The sequence below is a fragment of the Alligator mississippiensis genome, chromosome 4, assembly GCF_030867095.1.
Source record: "Alligator mississippiensis isolate rAllMis1 chromosome 4, rAllMis1, whole genome shotgun sequence".
Lineage (NCBI taxonomy): Eukaryota > Metazoa > Chordata > Crocodylia > Alligatoridae > Alligator > Alligator mississippiensis.
In genome coordinates this window covers 229,445,142-229,460,625 of record NC_081827.1, presented here as the reverse complement: position 1 = coordinate 229,460,625, position 15,484 = coordinate 229,445,142, and the positions used below count along the sequence as shown (strand labels likewise).

The 15,484-nt window shown below is 44.2% G+C and overlaps 1 protein-coding gene across 1 annotated transcript in view; it reads left to right on the top strand.

Moving 5' to 3' along the window:
* The first annotated feature begins 519 nt into the window (after positions 1-519).
* The window catches only part of ACVR2A (activin A receptor type 2A), an 83,392-nt gene continuing 68,427 nt past the window's right edge, over positions 520-15,484 (top strand). The window contains exon 1 of the mRNA XM_006277126.4: positions 520-1,741. Within this exon, the coding sequence (XP_006277188.1) occupies positions 1,687-1,741 (55 nt within the window). The 5' untranslated portion in view covers positions 520-1,686. The remainder of the gene's footprint in view (positions 1,742-15,484) is intronic.

Here is a 15,484-nt window from a genome sequence, read left to right as displayed (position 1 = left end):
GACCCTCAGGTGTCTTTCCTGCTTGGTGCACCCCACGGTCTTCCGAGGGCCTTCCCCCTCCACGAGGTGACCTGGGGGGTGGGGGCTGTGCCACGACGTTCAAGCCTATTTCAGACTGCTGGGAAGGTGGGGCACGGGGCAGAGCCCTCTGCTCCCAGGGAGCTATTTCTGGAAGGGGGCGGGACCCCGACAGAGGATGAAGAGCTGCGGGTGCGAGGGGCAAACCAAGCCCTTCCCCGCCCCCTCGAGGCAGAGAGCGGGGGAGGGGCAGGGCACCCCGCGGCGCGTGACGGAGCGAAGGGCGAGGCGCGCCCCACACACCCACAGCCGGGTGCAGGCGCATGCGCGCAGGTGCGGCTCTGCCCCGCCCCTCCCCCCGCGGGAAGGCGGCGGGCGGCGGGCGCGGATTGGGCGCCGGGCCTGTCAATCCGGGGCCCGCCCCGCCCGACAGGCCGTGGCGCTGGGGGCGGGGGGAGGGGAAAGGAGGCGAGGAAACAAAAACAATCGCCCGGGCGCCGCCATCTTGGCTCCGTTCTCCGCACCACGCGAGTGAATGGGTAGCTATGAAATTACCACGGGGGCGCCGCAGGGCACGGAGGATCGCTCCGACCTGCCTGGGGGGCCCTAGAGCCGGCGCCTGCCCCTCGCCAGCCCCTCGGCCCCGCGGCGTCGGGGATAAAGTTGGTGGGCACCGCCGCCGCGCCCGGGAGCCCAGACGGTTGAGCGCGGCGCCGGAGCCGGGCGCGAGCCGCGGGCAGAGCTAGGGCCGGCCGGGGGCGCTCGGCGAGGAGCTGGTCCCCTCCTCCGGCGGGGGAGCGGGGCCCTCGCCACAGCCCGGTCCGGCCCGGCCCGGCCGGTTTCTCCGCCTCCGCGCCCGACACAGCGCCCGAGGGGATCGTGCTGCCGGCCATGCAGCGGAGAGCGAGCGGGGCGACGTGACGGCAGGAGGGAGGCAGTGAGGAGCTGCGGACGCCGGGGGGATTTGCTCGGCTTGTCCCCCGCTCCCGGGGCGGCTCCGGCGGGCCCCTCGGCGCGATTCAAAGCCAACTTCCATGCGGCCCACGTGTGCGCCGTAGCGCGGCTCGACCGGGCGGGCGGGCGGGCTGCTGGCCGGCCTCGGGGGCTCGCGGGGGTTTCTTCTCGGACGCTGGTGGCCCCTCGCCTGAGCACTACACGCTGCAGAGCCGAAGACAGCTGCTGACTGGTTGCAGCCCAGCCGTCGCCAGGATGCTTTTCGGAGCTTGACGGGGGAAAAAGGAGCGGAGCTGTGTTCTTGACAGTTGATTATTTCTCTTGTATAAAACAAAACAGCAAAACCAACGGTTTCCCCCCGTGAACTTTTTCTAAATGGATTCTTAACGTGCTTTTATGAAGTGCATTTTGCCACCCTTTGTACAGAAGCCAAATGACACGTGTATTTTGAATTACGTTTCCAAATATACACATCCCTCCTGTACTGTGGATCTCTCCAGACAGAGCTGGAGGGGCTGTCACTCTCTCAGAAAAATCCGGTTTTACTATTTTACGAACGCTCTCCTCTCCACGTCTGTTGCTTTAGATTGCTTTATAACTGGTGCATAAAAAAAAAAAAGGAAAAGAAAAGGGGGGGGGGTTGGGGATTTTCTACTTGGAAGACCCAGGAACCTGGCTGCTTAGAAACGTCTCTGTTCTAAGTGTATTTGGAAAATGGGAGCTGCTACCAAGTTGGCGTTTGCTGTTTTTCTTATCTCTTGTTCTTCAGGTGAGCAAAACTCCCTTTTATTTATTTTTTTACCATTTAAATTGATAATTGTGGAGCCCAGCTTGCAAACTTCAGCTGACACTCTCTCTTGATCCTGTCTGAGTTTGTAACTGAGGCGACAGAGTGGCTAGGGATGAAAATAGTGATAGCCGCCTTTTTTTGTTCGTGAGCCTTGAGATTCTGTCGTCCAGCATTTCCAATGTATGTGGCCTGTGATTTTTTTTTTTTCAGTTGTTGCTATGTTAACCATACGTTTTCTTTGCGAACTATTGATTTCAAAGTTGATTGACTGTATGGCAGGTTAGTTGTATGTTTTTATTTAAAACAGTTTAAGAAAATGCGTGATGAGACAATATCTGTAACTTCTTGCAGATCTCTTATTTTGGAATAGTTAGTAATGAGCTTCAGTGTTCTTTAGTGGTGTTTAAAAATAGTTACTATTCTGAAAGTATTAGCTAGTGATAGAGATGCAAATGTACACAAGGGCAGGCTTTTAAATTGCCCCATAGAATATTTTGCAAAGCTTCTCTTCCTGAGGTCGAATGTATATGGTGCTTCTTTTAACTTTACATTTGAAAATCTACTTTGAAATGGCTGCTCTTAATTGTATGGGAAAAATGTCTGAGAACTGTAGGCTTGTCAAAATACTTTTTTCATAGCAACCAGTGGTTGGAAGAATTGCTTAATACCATTTCACTCACTGGGAGCTCAGCACTCCCACAAAAGGCCACATTCATCTACTAATCCTGGATAGCATAACTGATCTGAAATCAGTCTTAAATTTCCAACCTGTTATGTAGCTGACTTCTTAACCCTCTGTTCAATGTAGTGTGTAAAAGTGGAATTGCCTAGTACTTTTACAGTTCTTCCAGTTGGCTTCATCTAGTCACGTTTTTCATTTTATTTTCCATATGCAGATGGCTTGCTTTCTATACCAAAGTGTTCTTAAATTGAAACTCTAATGTGTAGGGTTCTGCTGAATGGTACATTTCCTTGTGGTTATTAAATGGATAGTCTAGTCTTGTGTCTGTAATGTTATTGATCAGTTCCGTGTGGGCTGAATGTGCTGTGAAATGGTGATCACTGCCAGAAATTAACCAAAAGTATCATGTCTGTTTAAAGAACACATTAAAGACAGCAGGACACTTTTAATATCAGATAAAAATGATACTAGTTGTTGTTTTTGTTTTTTTCCTTCCTAAATGAAACGCAGTAGCCTTCAGGGAAGTGGTTGAAGCCTTTTTTGTCTTCAAGTGAAAGTTTGGCTTGTAACATTAAGTAATAAAGCTATTGTCTTTTTAAAAACAGCTTGTTCTTGAGTTCAGGAGATTCTTTTGTTGACATTTTGAAAGGACTTTTATGCTCATCAAGTCCTCTTTATTTCTTCCTTCCTTCCTCACTTCATTACTATCATCCTACTGCCTCAAAGACAGAGCAGTTCTCATATACCTATCTTGCTTACTAATCGGACACAACTTAAACCACACCATAGTCTTCACTAGCATACTTCTGGCCACTGTTGCAATTGGCAGCAAGAGAACTGGTGTTAAATATTAATCTTGTCTATTCTAGCTAAGGAAATGGAAATACCAGAAAACTAACTCGTTAAATCATGGAATACAGTTCATATTAATTGTATAATATCACTGTTTTCCAGATGTTATGAATATTTTGCTCATATTATTTTCTAGAGATTTATGGTATTGCTATAGTTCACGTTGTTGTGTGTAGTTAAAAATCTAGCATGATGGTGCAGTCATGAGTGTGTTTGGTGTTCCTTGTGTTTTGTTCTGTTTTAAACTGAAGTGAAAATGCAACTTCTTCCACCAATGCAGTTGAGCAATCTGGATTGAAAGGCATTTCTGCTTAAAGCTCTTTCATTCAAGTATATTGGCCACTATGAAGGGATTTCTGTACTTAATTCTAGCGTTGCAATTTGTTTTGTTTCCTGTATTTGCATGTGTTCAGCTTGCATCAGATTACATTTTAATTTAATAGCTTTGTCTACAACCACTTGCTAAAGTTATGCATGGACAGACTATTGGTATTAAATCTCCTTATGTAAGTGAAAACTTTACCCTCTCCTTCCTCCTTGTTAGCACTGGGACAGAGCATCTAATTTGCATTACTAAATATAAGTTACCGTTTTAAAACATTGGGTATATGTGGAACATTTTTGATTATTTGGCTTTTTCTATCTCAATCCAAATTCAGTTAACCACCTAGGAAATAGAAATACCATTCCATTTACCAGGTTTATTAGAGATGGACACCCTTTTCCTCTGTCTACCTCAACGCTTTCAAGTAAATGTTAACTTAGTGGCTTCTAGATAAAAGGAAAATCAGGGATGTACCCATCAGAACAAACTCGAGACAGTAAGATGTTAGATAAATAATTAAACAACTATCCTGCCTGAAAGTTTCCAGCATGTTCTTTCATGTGCTTTATGCTTAAATGTGTGTATACTACTGGCACTTTTATGCACTTCTAAAAAACAAAAGAAAACATGGAAGAAGTAACATGGGGCCTTAAAATTGCTTTGTACACATCTCTTAGTATGAATTATTTATTAAAAAAATAAAATTCCATTACAAAATACGGTTTTTCATTTAACTTGGAGATCAATTGCAAAATATTTCTAAAAGAACAAAGGTTTGTTTTTTGGGGGGGGGTTGGTTTAGTTTTTTAATCCTTTTTTGACACTTCGCTTTTAAAAAGTGAAAAAAGAATTTCTTGGATGTCCAAGCGTATGTATTTTGGTGCCTTCTCTTTCACCTTTTTACTGAAAGGCCCACCCTGTTTTATAGTCTATCATCCAGATAATCAGTTGTAGTGTTAATGATTTTGTTTTGAATTGCTCCTTCTAAAAATACTTCACTCAATTACTCTAGCCTTCATTTTTTTGACACAAATGATCTCATTTTGATATTTCTCCAGTCATCAAGGTTTTATAAAAAAAAAAAAAAAAAAAGTCTTCAATTTCTTCTGTTTAATTTAAACAAAACTAAACCTTTTATACTTTTCTTAAGTGTTACTGAGAAGCAAGAATACCTAACAAAGAGGTGCTGTCTCAGTTATGTTCTCTTTGTAGCTCTCACAGGTCAGTCAGTTTGTGGGGAGTATCTTAAGTCATTTTGGCAAACAGAATGATAGTTTAGAAATTCTTCTCCAGTATCATCAAAGACCCTCCTACAGAGGCCACTCAGCTCTTTCTCCTCTTTTCCCTATCACATCTTTGGTGAAAATACAAACACTTTTGCTAGATACTAAAGGACACTATAGTAAACAATCTAAAATACTGCTAAAACTTTAGGGCAGAATTGTGAGCTTTTTTTCTGGAAGAACTGAAAATAATCCAAACATTCTTTGTAACAAGTGGGTAGAGTGGTTCAAACATAAAAGGATGTTATTTTCCCCCCTTTTGGTATTACTTAATCCTGAGTATTACTCATTAATTGTTTCTAGTGATATGCTTCCTGTAAGCAATCGGTGGTTAGTGGTAGAAGCTGCCTAATCACCTCTTTATCTGTGATAAAATGAGTAAACATTTTAAAGATGAGCTAAACACTTAACAGTGACACAGAGTCCTTTATGCTTAAACAGCAGTAACCACGCACTGTTTTTTGAAGTTCATCACTAGTGGAAAATATTCCTAACCAGCTTTCTGGCAATGCTCATAACAGGGCTTGTAATCATATTTAACAGAATTTTCCAATATAACTGTGATTCCATAAGTATGATTTATACATTAGATTAAAGGATTATCATAGCCTTGTATTGATGTTTTAGTCATATTTGGAAATGGTACAACAGACTTTGTGAGAGGAGTCAACATATCATATCTTCCAGTTGTTTAAAACTGTTGTCCATATTGGGCATTTTGGCATTACAAATTGCATTAACAGCAGTTCTGGTAGAACTGTGCTTTAGGACAAATTAATGGATACAGATGTAGCTAGTTTAGTTTTTATTCCCATATATTTGCTATAAATACAAATTTACTTTTAAAAGGAAGAGTTTTAGAAGACAAGTTTACATATGCGTGATGACATGATGGCTTCTCTGTTTGAAGCAAAGTCACTGTTACCCTATGTTGCAACTGCCAAAGGGTAACTTCTATAATCTTTGAATGGTATAGTACAGCAGTGGAAAATGATTTGAGCTCGAGGGTCACTTAATGATTTTTGATGAGCAGTTCCCCCTCCTCCACCCATGAGGGAGGAGGTGTGGTGTTGCAGAGAGTTACCAATATATCCTATCCGGCCCACTGGGAGCCTGAGGGCTGAAGGCTGCACCTATGCTGCTTTGCTTTGCTGTGCTGCACCTGGGCTGGGCCACACAACATGCAGACTCCTCCGTCCCCCTACCTGGCTTCCTGTTGGTGCTGCACAGTCTTGGCACCACAGCCATTGGCAGCTGGGCCCGCACAGGACAGGGCATGATGCAGCACTCCTAGTAGCTGTCCTGCCTGCTGTGATGAGCTGCTTGCACTGCACCAGAAAGGTCGGGGGCAGCTGCTCTCAGTTGAGCCCCCTCCCTGCAGCTGGCATGGACTCACTTCCTTGTGGTGCCATGACGTGAGTGGCTCATCACAGCAGACATGGATGGGCAGGACAGCTACTTGGCATGCTGCATTGTGCCCTGTCCTGTGCAGGCCTGGTTGCTGGCAGCCACAGTGCCAAGAGTGTGCTGGCCAAGTGCCTCTAGGACAGGGGTGGGCAAAATGTGGCCTGCCAGGCCATTCTATCCAGCCGACGGAGCCCCTAAAAAATTTAGAGAAGTAATAGTTATCTGCCCCTGGCTGCCTGTCATGTGGTCCTTGATGGCTTGCCAAAACTTAATTAGTGGCTCTCCACCCGAAATAATTGCCCACCCCTGCTCTAAGAAGCTGGGTGGGGAGGGGAGGGGTGGAGAAGTCTGTGCTCTGCCTGGCCAATGCCCTGCCCCAGCTGTGGGCACAGCCCTCTTTCCTCAGGCTCCCAGTGGCAGCTGGTAGGTCAGATAGGATCAATTGGCGAGCCAGATTTTGCCTACCCCTGGTATAGTAGCTTTCAGTGTGATCATGCTAGCTGGGTTAATGATTCCCTTCAGCTTCTAAGCATTATCCCTGCTCGTTCTGCTAAAAAGATCCTTGGGGCTTCAACTTGGTTTGCTTACAGTAAAAAAACAACTGTTTTAACATTACTTTACTTGGAAGTTAGAGTGGATTAGTTTCTTCCTGCAACATATTAAAATCTAAGGTATTTTGAAGTGACTTTCTTTTCCATCTCAGTCTAAAAGATCATTTTCTCATCTCTTTAATATTTGTTTCCCTCATGTAAACATTCCCTGAAACTTATTCACTCTTGTTTGAACTTTGTGCTTTTTTGTTTTCTTAGAGCAGTCTTACGGAGCTTCTGTCTTTTTTTTTTTTTCCCCCTGAACATGAGGCTACATAGTAAAAATAATGACTTTTGCTTTATGTGGAATATTTGGGAGCCAAATGAGATGGAGGAGAAAATATGAAACCTAATCTTGTAGAAAATGTTGTGACTTGGAGCTCAGTTGTAATGGTTTCCAAGATAAATGTCCAGTACTGGTTAGCTGACCCAATGGTAGAGCTAATATGGGATGGCAAAAGGTAGCAGTTGGATGAGGTCTCATTTACGCTATGCAGTTCTGCTGGCACAATACCACCACTTCCTTCAGCTAACAATAACCGTGGTCACTTTTTTTTTATTCTTCTGCCCTCTTTCAGCTTTGGAGGGTGGTAATGGAATTATTACCATTGACTTAGTTTTTTGGGAGAAGGAAAGGTTTTTTTGTTTTGTTTTGTTGTTTTTCTTTTGTACCTACCTCAAGGTTAGTAAAAGTTTATACTTTTTCAAAAAGTTTGTAACATCTACTTCTGGGAGGAAGAAGGTACTTTTTTGATGGTTTTTGTTGTTGTTTTGTAGTTCAACCCTTTTTAACAAGTCTATCCCTTCTGTCTCAAAGTTTCAGCTCATGTACCCCCCTTTATATTTTTTTCTTGTTTTTAATGTTACCACTGATGCGATATAAGGCAGGATACACAAATTAACATTAAATGCATTATTAATATATGCATTAAATATATCGTAGTTATGCCACAACAGTTTGGGCTGGTAAGTCTGTTGTGAGGGAAAGGGGGGGGGCAGATCAAGGCCCCCACAGTGAGGGAGGAAGTGGGGCTGAGGCTGAGACAGGGGCAGGCGCTACACAGCTGGGGCAGGGTGTGGGACAGACCCGCGAGTGGCTTGTCTGTGGGGATGGACTTCCACTGCTGTGTGCACCTCAGGAGGGCATGGGGACCATGTGCCCCCAGATCTGTGTGGGGTGAGGGTAGGCTGCTGCTGTGAGCTGGGGCAGCGCTGGCCCCATCCTCCCCCCTGCTGGGAACAGCCTGGCACTGTCCCAGCCCCAGCCCACAGTGGCAGCCTGCCCTTGCCCTGTGCACAGATTGCATGTGGCTCTGTCCCATGCCTCACTCTGGCTGTGCAGTGCCTGCCCCTGCCCTACTTCCTCCCTCACCCCCATTCCCGTTCCCTCAGAACAGACTTACCAGCTGGATCTGGCTCCTCTCCATGCTGCTAGACTGTGGTCCTGACTGCCTGCATGCTGCGCTGTAGCTGAGCGTATGCACAGGACTTTTATTGGCCACATAAGCCAAAAAAAGCTGATTGCTGATACTGTCACTTCTTTTCCTTATATTGATGCCGATCTGATATGGGACTGATGTATCAGTGCACCTCTAATAATTTTTTTCTCATTCATTCTGCGTACCCGCTATGACCTTTTGAAGTACCTCTGCTTGACCATGGCTGTAGTGTCCAAGCAGCTATACCAGAACCCCTTGCTTGTGAAAAACGGACAGCTAGATTATCATGCTTTGCTTCTTGCCGCCACCTTTGAAGGTGATCTTTTCCATTATTGTTTCCTTCTATCTAGAATTTTCTGATGCAGCAAGCATGCAGGTAACGCATTTAAATTTTATTTATGCCAGCTTAGTTCTGAGTAAAGCCAGTATAACCTGGAAACTTGATGACTTCATCACGCAGCAATAGATGCACTAGAATGTTCTGTCTGTAGACTCTATGAGGTCCAATATTTGGAAGCTTTTTAGTAATTCTAAAAACTGTACCCTTTTTCATGTTTTACCAGTACTTGGAGTCAAGCATGGTGGATTAGTTTTAACTAATTTGTATTAAACCGAATTTAAAATCAGTACAAAGCCTTGTTTTAAACCTTATAAAGGCTTCTTATTTAAATCCATAATCACCCTGTTTCTCATTTTACTTCTGAACTGTTTCCTAGAGAGATCCTGTGTCTTACTGGTTGATAACCATTAAAAGATTGATTTGCAGTTGTTCATACAGCTTCCACTCAGTTCAGTTCTAGGTAGCCAGGAGGCTATGCTGTACCTATACTTACTTCTCATAGGTTTTGTCAGTGTACTTGCATTAAGAAAAGTCATTCACTATTAGCTCTTGATTGATCTTATTTTTAAAGAAAATAAATAAAACCATGCTTTGTATCATCCTATCTTGATGGGTCAGGTAGGTTTCAAGTTTTTAATAAATGTATTAAGTGACCTTAAATGTTTTTGATACATAAACATGTATTTAAACATATTTTGAATTCAAAATTTATTTATTTTGTAAGTAAATAAAATATTTATTTGTAGTTTGTAAATCAAACTGTTGCTTCTGTCCTTTAAGATTTTGGAACTAGTAGAACTCGTGCACCTCATAAAACAACTTTTCAGCTCTCAATTGGTTTTGCAACTTTGAGTAAACTAATCTTTCAAGAGTATTTCCTGAATAAACTGAAATAAAGAAAGATAATACTCTCTTTGCCATCAGCAACTGGTTTAGTACTTTCCTGAACTTTAATTCCAGGTGCTTAGCCAATAACTTCCAGTTCTAGTTTCTTTAAAACTTCCACTGCAGTTTTGTTCCAGTGCAGTTATTTGTTCCATACATGTTGTTTTTGTATCAAAATTTAAACTTTTAAATATTTAGGCCTTAGTATGACACATGCATTTTAAAAAAAATATTTGAAATTATGACAATGCTATTTGGTCTAAGTGGAACCATATTAAGTGGTTGACTAAGTCTTAGAAATGTAACTTTTTTTCAATAAATATTGCTTTCTCAAATTTTCCCTTTTCTCTTGCTTTGTTTTTCTCTGCTCCCCCTGCAAAAGTAACTTTTTATATCCGTGACTTTCAGCCTGGGTTCCGTGGACCCCTGGGCATCTACAGATTGTCTGAGGGGTCCGCGAAAGATGACTGCGATCAATGAAAAGTATGTGGTTACACACACTTACAGTTCAAAGGTGTGCACACCTCCATTCAAAGTCAAAAGGGGTCTGCACTTCCTTTCAGAATTTTTTAGGGGTTTGCAAATGAAAAAAGGTTGAAAACCACTGGTTTATATTATAATCTGAAGTGGATAAATCTGTTCTTTTTTTTAGATATGAAAAAAGTAAAGCATGATCACAGTCGCAGCAGATTAGGAGGCTGTTCTTTATTTATTAAGTGATTTAAAAAAAAAAAAGCGTTTTTGTTCTCTTTTGCAGTTTTAACTATAGATCAGATGCATCATTTTTATTTATTTTTTTGTCTGCAGACTTATGTCCTACCATATTTAGGGGTGCTTCATACTCATTTCTGTAGTGTGCTTTCCTTTTCAGTGGGGGTTATGGAGGGTCACTCCTAATTTTTTTATTGTTAGATGTGTGGCACAGCCTCATGAGAAATTAGGACTGGAAGGGACCACATAAATTTGTCTTCTGAGGTAAGAAGAATAGTTGGGGAAGTACTGAGGTCCTGGAGGGGATGGGAGTCTGGTGTCCAAGCAGAGTGGTTGTTCCTTAAGGAGATGATCCCCCAAGCCCAAAGGGAGGTAATCTCAGCACGGATCAAAGGGGGCAAGACAGCGCAAAAGCCCCCATGGCTCACTGAAAGCATATGGGAACATCTCCTGGCTAAAAGGAAGGCATATACCCAATGGAAGGGAGGGGCCATCACCAGGGAGGACTATACCTCATTTGCTCGGGGCTGCAGGGGGGCGGTCAGGAAGGCCAAGGTGGAGATGGAACTGGGACTAGCTATCCAGATCAAGGACAACAAGAAGTCCTTTTTTAATTACATAAGGGGTAAAAAGAAGGTACTGGGTAACATGGGGCCTCTGCAAGACACGCTAGGAAATCTGGTCATCATACCAGACAACAAAGCTAACTTACTTAACAATTTCTTTGCCTCCATTTTCCTGAGCAGACCGGGTCACCCCCCCCCACCGGGACCCCCATAGGCCCCAGGGGAGGCGCACCCACACCTAGGGTCAGTGAGGATCTAGTCGGGGAACTTCTGGAGGGACTGGACATATTTAAATCAGCTGGTCCTGACGACCTCCACCCCAGAGTGCTGAGGGAATTAGCAGAGGTCATTGCGGGACCCCTGGCACGGCTTTACAAGCACTCATGGTGGTCTGGTGTGGTGCCAGAGGACTGGAAAAGGGCCAATGTGGTTCCCATTTTCAAAAAAGGGAGGAAGGAGGGCCCAGGAAACTATAGGCCAGTTAGTTTTACCTCGATCCTGGTTAAGCTTTTTGAGAGAGTTATCCTGGCACATGTCTGCGAGGGGCCATCAGGGGAGGTTATGCTTAGGGGCAACCAACACGGGTTCATTAGAGGCAGGTCCTGTGAGACAATCCTGGTGGTCTTCTATGACCAGGTCACAAAATCCTTAGACACAGGGGTAGTAGTGGGCATAGTCTTTCTGGACTTCAGGAAGGCCTTCGACACTGTCTCTCACCCCATTCTCATTAAAAAAACTAGGGGACTGTGGTGTCAACACCTACACAGTCAAATGGGTCGCTAACTGGCTGGAGGGCCGCACCCAGAGAGTGGTGGTGGATGGGTCTTATTTGACCTGGAGGGATTTAGGCAGCGGGGTCCCGAGGGCTCTGTCCTCAGACACGCTGTTCAACATCTTCATCAGTGACTTGGACGAGGGAGTAAAGAGCACCCTATTCAAATTTGCTGATGACACTAAGATGTGGGGGGATGTGGGCACGCTAGAAGGGAGGAATAGGCTGCAATTGGACCTAGACAGGTTACAGGGGTGGGCAGATGAGAACAGGATGGGTTTCAACACTGACAAGTGCAAGGTGCTGCACCTGGGGAGGAAGAACCAGCAGCATACCTACAGGCTGGGGAACTCTCTTCTCATCAGTGCAGAGGCAGAAAAGGGTCTTGGGGTCATTGATGCCAAAATGAACGTGGGCCAACAGTGTGGGAACGCAGTCAGGAAGGCCAACCACACCTTGTCATGCATCCACAGATGCATCTCAAACAGGTCCAAGGAGGTGATCTTTCCCCTCTAAGCAGCAGTGGTCAGGCCACAGTTGGAGTACTGCGTCCTGTTCTGGGAGCCACACTTCAGGAGGGATGTGGATATCATGGAGAGGGTCCAGAGGAGGGCCACCCACATGATCAGGGGGCAGCAGGGCAGGCCCTACGAGAAGAGGCTAAGGGACCTGAACCTGTTCAGCCTCCTCGGAGAAGGCTGAGGAGGGATCTAGTGCTGTTTACAAACTAGTCAGAGGGGACCAGCAGGCATTGGGGGAGTCCCTGTTCCCCTGAGCACTCCGAGGAGTGACAAGAAATAATGGACACAAGCTGGTAGAGGGTAGATTTAGACTAGACATCAGGAGGCGCTACTTCACGGTCAAGGTGGCTAGGATCTGGAACCAACTTTCAAGAGAAGTGGTGCTGGCTCCTGCCCTAGGGGTTTTTAAGAGGAGTCTAGGTGAACACCTTGCTGTGGTCGTTTGACCTCAGTACTCTCTCTTCCTATGGCAGTGGGTCGGACTTGATGATCTGCTCAGGTCCCTTCTGACCTTACCAAGTATGAAACTATGAAATTCAATCCCTGCTGAATACAGGATCATCCTTGATTAAACCATTCTAGTCTAGTGTCTGTTCAAACTAGGGATGTGAAAGATTAAATGATTGATTGTTTAACTGATAAGCCCAGTGATAATGGGTTACTTTATCAGTTATTATTTAGCACAAGACTGGGTTTAGAATGGCAGGGAAGGGGGAGAAGGAAAGCCATGTGGTGCTCCAGCAGAAACCGGAAGATGGCAAGGGAGGCAGGAGGGAAGGAGGAATGAGGGGGAAGGGGGCCCTCACTTAAGAGGTTAAAGAGGAGAACAATGGCAGTTGAGTGACTCATCAGTTAAGCAGTTAGCTCCAGGGCAGGCAATTATTTCAGCTTAATGAGTTTTGGTGAGTTTTGCGGCTTTCAAGGGCTGAAAGGGTAGCCCTGTCCCTTGATGGGTGTCCCACCCCCCGGTTACGATCTTAGTACCGGAAGTCCTACCTTGAATCCCTGACCTTTGCCACCAGAAGTCCCTCCCCTTGCCCTGGAAGTACTCCTTTTGGGTGGGGGGAGAGTGCTGCCATCTTGAAACCAGACAAAAAACAAATTGTATAACAAAAATTCAAACATGTACTATAATTTTAATTTAAAAAGAAATGTATATCTTTGTCCTGATTTATGTGTGTTTGCATACCATATCTAGAGGCAATTGCACGATAACTCAAAATACAGCCCCACTCTTGTATATTGTATGCAGGGTGTGGTGGGGTGTGTAGTTGGAGAGTGGATGTGTGGGGTGGGTATGAATGGGTATGGGGTTATGTTGTTGGGGTGGGGGCAGTGAGCAGGTACGAGATTTTGGTGGGTGGGATGGGAGTGTGTGTGGGAGGGCATGTTTGTGGGGAATGGTGGCGGGTAGGGGGGAGGTTCTTGGAGTCCCTGGAGCTGCATGTAGTGGCAGTAAGCAAGGCCAGCACCATCTGGCCCTGTAGCACACCGTTCCCTGTGCTCCCTCCCTGTTCCCTGGCTGCTTGTTCATAGGTGCTTCATCCCTCTCGGTCTGCGACTTCAGGTGACCTGCGTTGCTCCCAGCAGCAACCATGTTTGAACTGCTGTGTTATCGTTTAACCAATATAATTAGAGTAGGTTAAGTGGACAAATTTTTTTATTAAACTATAATTGCATCCCTAGTCTAAACTGCTCTTGCAAACTTCCAGGAATGGAGATTCCATAGTTTCTCTAGGTAGCCTGTTCCAATGCTTGACAGCCCATGTAGGCAGAAGGCTCTTGCTAATCTCCAGCCTGAATTTTCTCTGCTGCAGTTTAAGACCATTGATTCTAGTCCTGTCCCTTACAGCTGCAGAGAAAAGTCCTTCCCCATTCTCTTTGTCATTTTTCTAGTATTTGAAGACTTATCACATCCTCCTTAGTCTTCTCTTCAGAGTAGAAGTTCTTCTTAAAACTTTTGTTGCTCTCTGGATTCTTTCTATTCTGTTCACATTTTTCTTGAAATATGGGACCCAAAACTGGAAATAGTACTCTGGGTCAGGCCTTAACAGTGTTGAATAATGGAAGAATCCCTTCCCTTGACTCTGCATGTGACCCTCATATTAATACAACCCAGTATGCTGTTGGCTTTTTTGCAACAAGAGCACACTGTTGTTGTCTCATATTCACTTGATAGTCCACTGTAGTCCCTAGGTCCTTCTCCACAGTACCGCAGCCTAGCCATTCATTCCCCAGTCTATATTTGTGCATATAATTATTCTTTGTCAAGTGCAGGAGTTAGCACTTGTCCTTCCTGAATTTCATGTTTGGTTTTTCGACCATTTCTCCAGTTCATCATTTTGGATCCTGGCCCTACCTTCCAGAGTGTCTGCAGCTCCACCCAACCTGGCATCATCTACCAGTTTGCTAGGCATGCACTGTCCTGTTGTTCAAATCATAAATGAAGATGTTGAACAATACTGGGCCTAGGACAGGCCTCTAAGGAATCCTGGTTGATTAAGGTCTCTGAAAATTGTCAAATACAAATTGCTTCAAAATGTTTCTTTTATTTTGTTTACTAAGTTTAAAGTTGAACCTTTAAAAAGGTTGTTCAAGTGGTTGTAGTGATGTATAGTTTGATGTTTGTTTTCATTTTGAAAACTTAGATCCGTTTTGATGTTTATAGAAATTTTTAAGACCAAGTTTTTAGATAATTTAAATACTCCTGAATCCTTTTATCAAACTTTTATGATTTTTAGAACCACCTTGCATGTTTGGTGGGCAAAAAAAAAAAGGCCTCTCCTGTCTATGTAAGCAACTCATAACAATAGAGGAAGTGGCATAACTGATTAGGTTCAGTACTGTGAAATGCTACTGTAAAACTAAAAAGGGTGATGGTGGGAGAAGTCTTTTACTTGAAGTGTTGGAGTAATGTAGCTGTCGTAGTCCAGGGAATAAGAGGGGCAAGGATTATTGTGGGTGATAGCTTTAATGGGCCAGTTACATGGTTGGGATAGACCATGCATTTGGGGTATTATAGTAATAGTCTCCTAGTTACAGTAATCTTGGTCACTGTTTGTCATTATTACGTATAGGTGCTTTTGAAATGTAGGTGGTGGTATCTGTTTCAAGTTGCAAAGGGGTTTGTTTATGTTTTCATGTCTCAGTTTCAAGGCACTAAGCCTATTAGAACTGCATAGAATTGACCCAGATTGTCATTAAACATATGTATAACAAATCTGACTATTTTGATTATGAAGGTACTTTAAGCTGAAACTAGAATAGGGCAAGTTACTGGCTATAATTTGTGTGGTGTAATTAGTGAATTTCGGAGCTGTCAAGGTGTGACCATTTTTTTTGCTTTGCA